Source organism: Ranitomeya imitator, chromosome 4 (assembly GCF_032444005.1).
Source record: "Ranitomeya imitator isolate aRanImi1 chromosome 4, aRanImi1.pri, whole genome shotgun sequence".
Taxonomy (NCBI): Eukaryota; Metazoa; Chordata; class Amphibia; order Anura; family Dendrobatidae; genus Ranitomeya; species Ranitomeya imitator.
This window is the reverse complement of record NC_091285.1, coordinates 672,661,063-672,675,356: the sequence shown is the minus strand read 5'-3', so window position 1 is coordinate 672,675,356 and position 14,294 is coordinate 672,661,063. Positions and strand designations below refer to the sequence as shown.

Below are 14,294 nucleotides of genomic sequence, written 5' to 3'. Positions count from 1 at the left end.
TGATAGTGTGGGGGTGCTTTGCTGGTGACACTGTTAGGGATTTATTCAAAATTGAAGGCATACTGAACCAGCATGGCTACCACAGCATCTTGCAGCGGCATGCTATTCCATGCGGTTTGCGTTTAGTTAGACCATCATTTATTTTTTCAACAGGACAATGACCTCAAACACACCTCCAGGCTGTGTAAGGGCTATTTGACCAAGAAGGAGAGTGATGGGGTGCTACGCCAGATGACCTGGCCTCCACAGTCACCAGACATGAACCCAATCGAGATGGTTTGGGGTGAGCTGGACCACAGAGTGAAGGCAAAAGGGCCAACAAGTGCTAAGCATCTCTGGGAACTCCTTCAAGATTGTTGGAAGAGCATTCCCGGTGACTACCTTTTAAAGCTCATCAAGAGAATGCCAAGAGTGTGCAAAGCAGTCATCAAAGCAAAAGGTGGCTACTTTGAAGAACATAGAATATAAGACACTAGATGGTGGCCCAATTCTAACGCATCGGGTATTCTAGAATATGCATGTCCACGTAGTAGTATATTGCCTAGCCACGTAGTATATTGCCCAGCCATGTAGTATATTGCCCATCCACATAGTATATTGCCCATCCACATAGTATATTGCCCAGCGACATAGTATATTGCCCAGCCACGTAGTATATTGCCCAGCGACGTAGTATATTGCCCAGTTATGTAGTATATTGCCCATTTACGTAGTATATTGCCCAGCCACGTAGTATACAGCACAGAGCCACGTAGTATATTGCACAGCGACGTAGTATATTGGCCAGTCACGTAGTATATTGCACAGTGACGCAGTATATTGGCCAGCCACGTAGTATATTGCCCAGCCATGTAGTATACAGCACAGAGCCATGTAGTATATTGCACAGCGACGTAGTATACAGCACAGCGACGTAGTAAATTGTCCAGCCACGTAGTATACAGCACAGATCCACGTAGTATATTGCACAGCGATGTAGTATACAGCACAGAGCCACATAGTATATTGCACAGTGAGGTAGTATACAGCACAGAGCCACGTAGTATATTGCCCAGTGACGTAGTATATTACCGAGCCACGTATGTCACAGGTTCAAAAAATAAAAAATAAACATACTCACCTAACGATCCGAGGGCCCCTTGTAGTTTAACATACTCACCATTCTCGTCGCTCCTCCGTCGCTCCTCCGTCTCTCCGCTTCCTGGGATCCAACGGCGCTGTGCAGTTGGGCGCGCAGCTGCCGCCATCTTGCGTTCCCTGGATGCTTTGTGAAATTACCCATATGAATTAGCGGTTTCACAAAGCATCGCTGGGTAAGGAAGATGGCGGCAGGCGTGAGCGGCTCGGCGGACAACGGAGGGTGAGTATAGCAGGTTTTTTGTTTTTTAACGATTTTTAACATTACTTTTTATTACTATTGATGCCGTATAGGCAGCATCAATAGTAAAAGGTTGGGGACACACAGGGTTAATAGCGGCGGTAACGGAATGCGTTACCTGCGGCATAACGCGGTCCGTTACCGCCGGCAATAACCCTGTGTTAGCGGTGACCGGAGGGGAGTATGGAGCGGGCGCCGGGGATGCTGACTGCGGGGAGTAAGCAGCGGAGCGCCGGGGACACTGACTGCGGGGAGCGGAGCGCCGGGGACACTGACTGCGGGGAGCGGAGCGCCGGGGACACTGACTGCGGGGAGCGGAGCGCCGGGGACACTGACTACGGGGAGCGGAGCACCGGGGACACGGACTGCGGGGAGCAGAGCGCCGGGGACACTGACTGCGGGGAGCGGGGAGTATGGAGCGGGCGCCGGCCACTGACTGCGGGGAGTATGGAGCGGCCATTTTCTTCCGGACTGTGCCCGTCGCTGATTGGTCATGGCTGTTTTGCGGCGACCAATCAGCGACTTGGATTTCCATGATAGACAGAGGCCACGAACAATGAATATCCGTGACAGACAGACAGACAGGACAGACGGAAGTTCCCCTTAGACAATTCTATAGTAGATAATTTCAGTTGTTTCACACTTTTTTGTTAAGTATATAATTCCACATGTGTTAATTCATAGTTTTGATGCCTTCAGTGTGAATGTACAATTTTCATAGTCATGAAAATGCAGAAAAATCTTTAAATGAGAAGGTGTGTCCAAACTTTTGGTCGGTACTGTATGACCGGAACATACTATTATGGGACATATATGGCCGGCACACACATTATTATCGTATTTTATGGATTGTAAAACACCAGAAGGCAGGGTTGCTGCTGCAGGAAGCCAGCGACGGAGGCAGGAGTGGGGTGATTCGGCGGGCCCAAAGCTGATAGGAGGAGGTGTTTGACGGAAGCAGGAGTGGGGTGACGCTGCGGATCCTGTCTGGTAGGAGGGGGAGTTCAGCAGTTCGGGGGCTCTGCCAACATTTTGTGACAGACTGGAGCCTCTTCACTTCCCGTGGATTTCAATGTGGTGGACATTGGGAAAATGGTCACTAGAGGAGGCCCATGCACAGATTGAGATCTTGGCTATCGAAGTCCACTGCATTGAAAATCATGGAAAGTGCGGGTGCCTCTGGGCTTTAACAAAATGTCAGCGGAATCCCAGCAACACGGAACACCTCCTCCTACCAGTCTTGAGCCTGCAGTATTGCCCCACTCCTGCTGCTGCCAGCTTCCTGCAGCAGCAACCTTGGGACCCCTGCTCCACCGCAGCCGGGAAGCGACATTCAGATTATAAGACACAATCCCTCCCCCAAAAAAAATTTGTGGAAAAATGTACGTCTTACAGTCTGAAAAATACAGTGCATAATGGGCATTATCACATCCATAAAACACCTAATAATTCAAATATTATTTATTCCACATGATGAACACCAGTGAAAAATAATGGCACAATCTCTATGTATTGGTCACCTCGCATCATTAAAAAAAGTACAAAAAGCAATCAGAAAGTTTATATATCTGAAGCACCCAACTGCTGAGGGAGAAATCACCCAGAGAGGAATAGAGCTGGAAATGTAGAAATGTAGCCTGGTAGAACATCAGTGCCAATCATCCGTCACCAACTGGAGGCTTCAAGCCTATGGTCTCTCAATGTAAATGACTTAGTTGAGAAGAAAGATCTAAATAGACTCTCAATGAGCTCCAGATTTTAAAGAACCATCCAAGCACCTTCTCTCGGAGAGTGATTTTTGGTTGCTTCAAACCCAAGAGTACAAGATCTGTTTGAGTGACAGTAGACCCAATGTGGACACAGTTTGATCTATGAACTCATTATAACTTCCAGGCCTACCACATATGGTTACTGCACTGCTGGGAGCAGGGCCGGACTGGGGGACTGGGACTAAAATTCAGCCCTGGCATTTGAAGGTACACAGGCCCACTTGTCACATGGTGTTAGAGTTGGCGGAACGCACTGAGTAAATATATATTGAATAGTAGGTGCGTTTGCAACTCTGGGTCCACCGTGCAGGAGAGAACCTGCTGCTTGTAGAAGGCGGTACTATATGGCGGTGTAAGCGAACTCTGTTACTTCACAGAGATGCTTGAGAAAAGAGAACGCTGTGCTCTGTTAACATCACAGGGGAACAGCTAGCAAATAGAGTCAACAGTGGTCATGCAGTCAGCAAAGCTTACACACAACTCCTCACCGGAGGTGCTGGTATTCTAGGGGCTTATTTCAGCTGGGCCCTGAATCCACTCACACACAACTCCTCACCGGAGGAGTTTCCGGTATTCTAAGGGCTTATTACAGCCGAACTCTGAATGCACATGCATAAGACCACACTGGCGCAGAGCACAAAACTTTAGTTGATACTAGCGCATGGCCGTGCAGCCATGCAAACCTTTTATAGCTGCAGCAACTACAGGACCTTCCTAGAGGACCAATGGAAGTTGCTACAGTACCTGAGCAACTTCAGGACCTTCCTAGAGGACCAATGGGAGCTGCTGCAGTACCTGAGCATGTGACTCCTGACCTCCAATGAGAGGTCTTACCTTGGGCATGCTCAGAAGGGGAAAAGCAGGACTTAGTCCCAGAGATGTCTGCTCACCGCTGACCAGTACTGGCTACTGGCTGAGCCTGGAAAGGCAGCAGTAACCATCCGCACAGTATCAGGTTGAGTCAGAAGCTGGGACTTACGCCTCCGCTGAGCAAGCTCCACTGCGGCTGGAGAAGAATGGGAGACCGCGGCGGAGATAGTTCGAGATTCCCCCTGTGCAGAGGCCGAAACTTGACCCCTAACACATGGTGACTGTGTAATATCTTTGTACACATGTAGGCAGAGCTGGTTTTAGGCAAAGTGGGGCCCTACGCCTAGGCAAAGTTTAAAATGGGGCCCCAAATGCTAACATATTGCACATCACACAAAAGCATTTCGGTTGTATTTACATGCGCTGAGTTCAGGCCACTAAATGAGTTTGATCGACAATACTGAAGTTGTTCAACACTTGTTTCCCGGCCTCTTTCCACAAGCTGAGGAATAATGATGGGACAGAACAACCACTAACAGATCACCATACAGTATCATGTTATCAGCAGCGCATCTACAGTTTACACCAGCGATGTGCTGCTGAGAACAATGATTTTTATTTTGGCAAAAACAATCTGAATATGCAGCATTTTACGTGTTTAGTAAGATACACCACATATTCCTCAATCTAATATATAAAGCTGAATATGTGTGTGTATGTGTGTGTGTATGTCCGGGATTGGCATCTGCACCGTCGCAGCTGCAGCCACAAAATTTTGCACAGTCACACGTCTGGACCCCGAGAGCGTCATAGGCTATGTTGTGAGGTGAAATTTTAACCCCGCGCTTTCCAGTTCACCAAACAATTTTGCCCCTATCTACATAATGGGAAAAAATGAAAGGAAAAGTGTAGGAGGCAAATTGACAGCTGCCAGATGTGAACAAGGGGGACTTAAAGAATGAGAGCGATGGCGCCAAAGAGTATATACCGTACAGTTGCTAAGGTGGGGCCCCGACCTGGGATACTCACCACACACGGGGATATGAACACACACACAAAACGCGCCACACACTACCACGTGCTTGAACACATATTACCCTCAGCATACATTTCACCACAAATACACCAACCTCGCCACATAAAAGTCGAAACACAAAAGTCGCCACTCAAAACTCGCCACGCGCAGAACTCGCCACATGCAAAAACTAGGCTCTTGCAAAACTCGCCACAAGTGCAAAACTCACCTCATGGAAAACTCGCCACACGCAAAACTTGCACACGCGGACAAATTGCCACATGCACAAAAGTTGCAACACATGCAAAAGTTGCCTCACACAAAACTTGCACATACTCAAAAGGCACCACACATAAAACTCGCCACGCGCAAAACTCGCCATGTGCAAAACTTGCTGCACACAACTTGCTGTGTATGTGTGTATGTGTGAGCTAATATATACTGCCAGGGGGAGGGCTTCCTGTTGGCTGGGGATTTATCAGGCTGCCAATTTAGCTTACAAATACTGAGGTAAAAATACTGAGCAAATAACATGTGAACGAGGTCTAATACAGGAGGAAATTACACACAGGTATATACTATATACAGGGGAGATGACACACAGATATATACTATATACAGGAGAGATGACACACAGGTATATACTATATAGAGGAGGAGATGACATACAGGTACATATATATACAGGAGATGACATACAGGTATATACTATATACAGGAGGAGATGACACACAGGTATATACTATACACAGGAGCAGATGACTTACAGGTATATACTATATACAGGAGGAGATGACATATCTATACAAATCCCTAGTTAGACCGCACATGGAGTACTGTGTCCAGTTTTGGGCACCGGTGCTCAGGAAGGATATAATAGAACTAGAGAGAGTACAAAGGAGGGCAACAAAATTATTAAAGGGGATGGGAGAACTACAATACCCAGATAGATTAGCAAAATTAGGATTATTTAGTCTAGAAAAAAGACGACTGAGGGGCGATCTAATAACCATGTATAAGTATATAAGGGGACAGTACAAATATCTCGCTGAGGATCTGTTTATACCAAGGAAGGTGACGGGCACAAGGGGGCATTCTTTGCGTCTGGAGGAGAGAAGGTTTTTCCACCAACATAGAAGAGGATTCTTTACTGTTAGGGCAGTGAGAATCTGGAATTGCTTGCCTGAGGAGGTGGTGATGGCGAACTCAGTCGAGGGGTTCAAGAGAGGCCTGGATGTCTTCCTGGAGCAGAACAATATTGTATCATACAATTATTAGGTTCTGTAGAAGGACGTAGATCTGGGGATTTATTACGATGGAATATAGGCTGAACTGGATGGACAAATGTCTTTTTTCGGCCTTACCAACTATGTTACTATGTTACTATGTATGTTACTATGACATACAGGTATATGCTATATATAGAAGATGACATGCAGGTATATACTATATACAGGAGGAGATGACACACAGATATACAGTGGGGCAAAAAAGTATTTAGTCAGTCAGCAATAGTGCAAGTTCCACCACTTAAAAAGATGAGAGGCATCTGTAATTTACATCATAGGTAGACCTCAACTATGGGAGACAAACTGAGAAAAAAAAATCCAGAAAATCACATTGTCTGTTTTTTTAACATTTTTTTTGCATATTATGGTGGAAAATAAGTATTTGGTCAGAAACAAACAATCAAGATTTCTGGCTCTCACAGACCTGTAATTTCTTCTTTAAGAGTCTCCTCTTTCCTCCACTCATTACCTGTAGTAATGGCACCTGTTTAAACTTGTTATCAGTATAAAAAGACACTTGTGCACACTCTCAAACAGTCTGACTCCAAACTCCACTATGGTGAAGACCAAAGAGCTGTCAAAGGACACCAGAAACAAAATTGTAGCCCTGCACCAGGCTGGGAAGACTGAATCTGCAATAGCCAACCAGCTTGGAGTGAAGAAATCAACAGTGGGAGCAATAATTAGAAAATGGAAGACATACAAGACCACTGATAATCTCCCTCGATCTGGGGCTCCACGCAAAATCCCACCCCGTGGGGTCAGAATGATCACAAGAACGGTGAGCAAAAATCCCAGAACCACGCGGGGGGACCTAGTGAATGAACTGCAGAGAGCTGGGACCAATGTAACAAGGCCTACCATAAGTAACACACTACGCCACCATGGACTCAGATCCTGCAGTGCCAGACGTTTCCCACTGCTTAAGCCAGTACATGTCCGGGCCCGTCTGAAGTTTGCTAGAGAGCATTTGGATGATCCAGAGGAGTTTTGGGAGAATGCCCTATGGTCTGATGAAACCAAACTGGAACTGTTTGGTAGAAACACAACTTGTCATGTTTGGAGGAAAAAGAATACTGAGTTGCATCCATCAAACACCATACCTACTGTAAACCATGGTGGTGGAAACATCATGCTTTGGGGCTGTTTCTCTGCAAAGGGGCCAGGACGACTGATCCGGGTACATGAAAGAATGAATGGGGCCGTGAGATTTTGAGTGCAAACCTCCTTCCATCAGCAAGGGCATTGAAGATGAAACATGGCTGGGTCTTTCAACATGACAATGATCCAAAGCACACCGCCAGGGCAACGAAGGAGTGGCTTCGTAAGAAGCATTTCAAGGTCCTGGAGTGGCCTAGCCAGTCTCCAGATCTCAACCCTATAGAAAACCTTTGGAGGGAGTTGAAAGTCCGTGTTGCCAAGCGAAAAGCCAAAAACATCACTGCTCTAGAGGAGATCTGCATGGAGGAATGGGCCAACATACCAACAACAGTGTGTGGCAACCTTGTAAAGACTTACAGAAAACGTTTGACCTCTGTCATTGCCAACAAAGGATATATTACAAAGTATTGAGATGAAATTTTGTTTCTGACCAAATACTTATTTTCCACCATAATATGCAAATAAAATGTTAAAAAAACAGACAATGTGATTTTCTGGCTTTTTTTTCTCAGTTTGTCTCCCATAGTTGAGGTCTACCTATGATGTAAATTACAGACGCCTCTCATCTTTTTAAGTGGTGGAACTTGCACTATTGCTGACTGACTAAATACTTTTTTGCCCCACTGTATACTATATACAGGGGAGATGACACACAGGTATATACTATATACAGGAGTTGATGACTTACAGGTATATACTATATATAGAAGGAGATGACATTCAGGTATATACTATATATAGGGGAGATGACACACAGCAGGTATATACTATATACAGGGGAGATGACATACAGGTATATACTATATACAGGAGATGACATACAGGTGTATACTATATAAAAGGGAGATGACAAACATGTATATACTGAGGTGTGAGGTGAAAATGAAAAGGTGTGAGTGCAAAATGAGAGGAGTGAGGAAAAATAGTGGAGTGATCAGAAAATGACAGATGTGAGGTTGAAATGACAAGTGTTAGGGGGGAATGAGAGGAGTGAGGGAGAAAATGAGAGGTGTGAGGGAGAAAATGAGAGATGTGAGGGGGAAAATGAAAGATGTGATTGGGAAAATGAGAGGCATGATGGGAAAATAAGAGAAGTGAGGTGCTATAACTAACCACAGATATTTACTATGCCCAGGCAACGCCGGGCTCTTCAGCTAGTATATTATAATGTACACCACAGTCCCCCATATAGTATAATACACTCTCTATAATCCTCCATATATTAAAATACACTGCTCAGTCCTCCACATAGTATAATACACTCCTCATAGTCCTCCATATACCATAATACACTCCTCATAGTGCTCCATATAGTATAATGCACCGCCATAGTCATCCATGTAGTACAATTCACTTCCCATAGTATAATGCACCCCATAGTTCTTCATATAGTATAACGTATTCCCCATAGTCCTCGACTCCTCGATACAGTATAATGCATCTCACATATAGTATAATGCAGCCACCACCTTACAGAGTATAATGCAGCCACCCCCGAGTATAATGCAGCCACCCCACAGAGTATAATGCAACCACCCCATAGAATATAATGCAGCCCCCTCATAGAGTATGATGCAATCACCCCTCATAGAATATAAATATAATACAGCCCCCCATAGAATATAATGTAGCCCCAAATAGAATATAATACAGCCCACCTCCCCATAGAATATAATGCAGCCCCATCAAAGAGTATGATGCAATCATCCCTCATAGAATCTAATACAGCCCCCCATAGAATATAATACATCCCACCTCCCCATAATATACAATGCACACCCCATAGTATATAACACAGCCTCCCCCATAGAATATATTATGCCCCCCATAGTATATAACACAGCCTCCCTCATAGAATATAATATACCCCCACAATAGTATATGACACAGCCACATAGTATATAACACGGCCTTCCCCATAGAATATAATACACCCTCATAGTATATAGCAAAGCCCGCATAGGATATAGCACAACCCGCATAGTATATAGCACAGCCTGCATAATATAGCACAGCCCGCATAGTAGATAATACAGGTCACGTAGTAGATAACACAGCCCACATAGTAGTATACAGCACAGGCCACATAGTAGTATACAGCACAGCCCACGTAGTAGTATACAGCACAGCCCACTTAGTAGTATACAGCACAGCCGACATAGTATACAGCACAGCCCACACAGTAGTATACAGCACAGCCCACGTAGTAGTATACAGCACAGCCCACACAGTAGTATACAGCACAGCCCACACAGTAGTATATATAGCACAGCCCACACAGTAATATATACAGCACTGCCCACACAGTAGTATACAGCACAACCCACACAGTAGTATATACAGCACAGCCCATATAGTAGTATATACAGCACAGCCCACATAGTAGTATACAGCACAGCCCACATAGTAGTATACAGCACAGCCCAAGTAGTAGTATACAGCACAGCCCACGTAGTAGTATACAGAACATACCACTTAGTAGTATACAGCACAGCCGACGTAGTAGTATACAGCATAGCCCACACAGTAGTATACAGCACAGCCCACACAGTAGTATACAGCACAGCCCACACAAAAGTATATACAGCACAGCCCACACAGTAGTATATACAGCACAGCCCACACAGTAGTATATACAGCACAGCCCACACAGTAGTATACAGCACAGCCCACACAGTAGTATATACAGCACAGCCCACACAGTAGTATATACAGCACAGCCCACACAGTAGTATACAGCACAACCCACACAGTAGTATATACAGCACAGCCCACACAGTAGTATATACAGCACAGCCCACATAGTAGTATATACAGCACAGCCCACACAGTAGTATATACATTACAGCCCACACAGTAGTATACATCACAGCCCACACAGTAGTATACACAGCACAGCCCACACAGTAGTATATAGCACAGCCCGCATCTCTCCTCTCCTCCCCCCCCCCCCGAGAATGGCCCCACAGTCCAGTAAAAAACAAAACAAAAAAACACTCCTCACCTCTGCTCATGCCCGTGCTGCTCCCTGCTCCTGTCTCAGCAACTGCAGTCTGCCCGGGACACAGCAGGTGCGCGATGATATGATGTCATCGCGCACCCGCAGTGTCAGAGGCAGAGTGGGGAATGATGGGAGAGGGAGCGCCAGTGGACGCTCTCTCCTCCATCATTGCATTGAACTGTATCGGCGTCATAGACTCATGTAGATTGTGTATTTCCTTTTTTTAGTTATTCCCACATTATTGGAAAAAATACATGGATCGAACAGTGGCCAAACGAGAGAGAGTGTCAAAATCCAGAACTGAAGAATCGTTGTGAAGAATTGATTAAGTTTTCTGAAGAACTCGAGATTTTTGGATGTAGAACATAAGAATGAAAAACCTCTCAAAAATGTGACATTTTATATACCAATAAACGTCTTATTTGCTATTCTGTCGAAATCTGCTGACTAACCTGGTGTCCATTGTCTTCTTCAGTATCAGTTCTCTTGTAGTTTCATTAGGAGTGAAACCACAAGTCCCAGCAGAATGTACTCCCTCCTTGATACAGCATCTCTCTGGTCACACTGGAATACGGATTGGGGCTGCAGTGTTCATATACCAGTGAACTAGTGATGAATAAATCTTTTGAATTCAACGACTTTGCCAAATTTTGCCGAAAAAGTGATCCATGGCTTATAAATTTGTGTGAATTTCAATACTGGAAAACTTGGAGCTGCTCATAAAATACACATGAGAGAGAAAAGAGAGAGGATCTCACAGACCATAAAAAATTACACTCCCCAGAAGAGAGCGGACTCGCTGATCATAAAAGCTTACACTCTACAGAAGAGAGAAACTTGCCCTGTGCTGTCTGAGAAAAAAATCAAACAGCACACGGACACAAAAATGTAGCCTTGTTATATTGTTATATACAGTGCCATCCCTTAGTGTACAGTGTACTCATTATGTACAGTGGGGAAAATACGTATTTGAACCCTTTTTGATTTTGTAAATTTGCCCACTGACAATGACATGAACAGTCAATAATTTTAAGGGTAGGTTAATTGTAACATTGAGAGATGGAATATAAACAATAAAATCGAGAAAATCACATTGATTGAATTATAAAACTTTATTTGCATTTTGCAGTGAGAAATAAGTATTTGATTTCTCTAGTAAGCAAGACTTAATACTTGGTGGCAAAACCCTTGTTGGCAAGCACAGCAGTCGGACTTTTTTGTAGTTGATGATGAGGTTTGCGCACATGACAAGAGGAATTTTTGTCCACTCCTCTTTGCAGATCATCTCTAAATCAATCAAATTTTGAGCTTGTCGCTTGGTAACTCGGAGCTTCAACTCCCTCCATAAGTTTTCTATGGGATTAAGGTCTGGAGACTGGCTAGGCTATTCCATGACCTTAATGTGCTTCTTATTGAGCTACTCCATTGTTGCCTTGGCTGTATCTTTTGGGTAATTGTCTTGCTGGAAGACCCATTCACGACCCATTTTTAATGTCCTGGTGGAGGGTAGGAGGTGGTTACTCAGGATTTTACGGTACATGGCTCCATCCATTCTCCTATTGATGCGGTGAAGTTGTCCTGTGCCCTTAGCAGAGAAACATCACTGCCAGTCAAAAGCTTGTTCTTGTGCTCTCTAATGTGTTTGCCTGTACCTTGTGCTGTAAGTTCTGATCTTCTTCCGTTGCTGACCTTTGGACCGTGTTCTGACTACCAGTTTGTCATTGCCCCTTTTCATCTGTTGTTATTCTGCTGCTGACCTTTGGACGATGTTCAGACTATGCATTTGTTATTGCCCCTTTGCTTATCTGCTATTTCTCTGGTATTCATGTGACCTGACTTACGACTTCATAATTGCCCTTGGTTTACTGTGTCATCTTTTGGTATTGACACTGGAACGTCTGACTGCACGGATTCACGGCCTGGCCTTGGGTTCTGACTAGCGTCACTGGAGTCTATTTATAAAGGTGACTGTGTATCACAGCTGTCTTTAACGCAGGTAACGAGTTGATTAGGAGCATCTAACTGGTCTGTAGGAGCCAGAACTCTTAATGGTTGGTAGGGGATCAAATACTTATTTCTCACTGCAAAATGCAAATAAATTTATATAATTTATACACTGTGATTTTCAGGATTATATTTTTGATATTCTATCTCTCAATGTTAAAATGATCCCACCCTGAAAATTATAGACTGTTCATATGCCTTTGTCAGTGGACAAACTTACAAAATCCTCTCTAGCTATATATGGCACCACCCCTTATTATATAGCATCCTCTCTAGTTATGTATACTCCCTGACAGGAGTTATGTTGCTTATCCATGTTATGTAAATAAAGGCTTGTAACCTGACGTTAAATTCATCCATTGGTTGTATAAATTATTCTTTTGAAAGCTGAAACCCTCCAAAATGTGGTTTATGTTAAGAAAATAAATTGGCATCAATACAGAAATATTGATCAGTTAATGGACACAGAATGTTCAGATTTTGGCAAGACAAGTTTTGTCGCCCACAGAAAGTAATGTGATATTCAAACAAATAATTAACTTAAAATACAAATATATGTTGCATAATATTGGTGAATGAAGTTGTGGTGCTATTAGAGTCATATTTAATATTTTGTGTGACTTCCATGAGCTTGGAGGACTGCATGCATGCTATTCACCAATGATTCATACAATTTATTAATGAAGTCATCAGGAATAGCACAGAATGCCATCTTGCATGCCTCCCAGAGTTTATCTAGATTCTTTGGTTTTGTCTTCCAAGCTTCCTCTTTCATCCTACCCCAAACATGCTCAATGATGTTCATGTCTGGTGACTGGGCTGGCCAGTCCTTGAGCACCTTGATCTTTTTTGCCTGGAGGAACTTTGTTGTAGAGATGGATGTATGAGATGGAGCACCATCCTGCTGCAGAATTTGACCCCTTTTATGATTTGGAATATAAGAGGTAGCTAATACTTCTTGATATTTTAGGCTATTGATATTGCCTTCCACCTCGCAAATGTTTCACACCCCCCCATACTGAATGTAACCCGAAGACCATGATCTTTCCACCGCCAAATTTAACTGTTTTCTGGGTGTATTTCAGATCCATACGGGCTCCAGTAGGTCTCCTGCAGTATTTGCGGCGGCTGTGGTGTAATTCTACTGAAGATTCATCAGAGAAATCCACCTTCTGCCACTTTTCCAGCGTCCATCTGTTTAGCAGGCTGTGGGACTTGCCACACAGTTTTTTATTTGCCTTTTGTTTAGTGCTAGCTTCTGGGCACTGATTCGACCATGGAGGCCATTTCGAGACAGAATCCTACAAACTGTTCTAGTTGACACAGGGAATTGAGGTGACCATTCCTGTTGGAGCTCTGCTGCAGTGGAAGAGGGGCTTGCTTTGGATTTTCTAACCAACAAACGTTCCTCCTGAGCAGTTGTCTTGTGGGGTCTGCCGGACCTGGGCTTGTCATACACATCTCCAGTCTCTTCAAACCTTTTTTTAATTCTTTGTACTTGAGACACATTAAAGCTGCCAGCCATGTCTGCAGTGGATCTGTTCTTCAGCCTCTTGATAATCCAGGCTTTGGTCGCAGGGTGGATTTTTGTCGTGTTGTCATAGCTCAAGTTGCAGTTCAAGTGAAGGTCTGGGGTGCTGGGTTTCTTTTTATACACACACACTAATTAACCGATCATTTACTGAGCACAGGTGAGGATGTAAACTAGGATTGGGTGCATTATATGACCAGGCAACAAAACTTTTGTCTTGCTAAAATCTCACCATTCTGTGTCCATTAACTGATCAATGTTTCTGCATTGATGCCAATTTATTTTCTTAACCTAAACCACATTTCGGAGGGTTTCAGCTTTCAAAAGAATAATTTA

The 14,294-nt window shown here is 44.1% G+C and overlaps 1 protein-coding gene across 1 annotated transcript in view; it reads left to right on the top strand.

Moving 5' to 3' along the window:
* Nucleotides 1-10,828, top strand: part of LOC138674679 (A.superbus venom factor 1-like) — a 372,946-nt gene extending 362,118 nt beyond the window's left edge. Inside the window, exon 43 of the mRNA XM_069762494.1 lies at nucleotides 10,651-10,828. Within this exon, the coding sequence (XP_069618595.1) occupies nucleotides 10,651-10,792 (142 nt within the window). The 3' untranslated portion in view covers nucleotides 10,793-10,828. The remainder of the gene's footprint in view (nucleotides 1-10,650) is intronic.
* The last annotated feature ends 3,466 nt before the right edge of the window (nucleotides 10,829-14,294 follow it).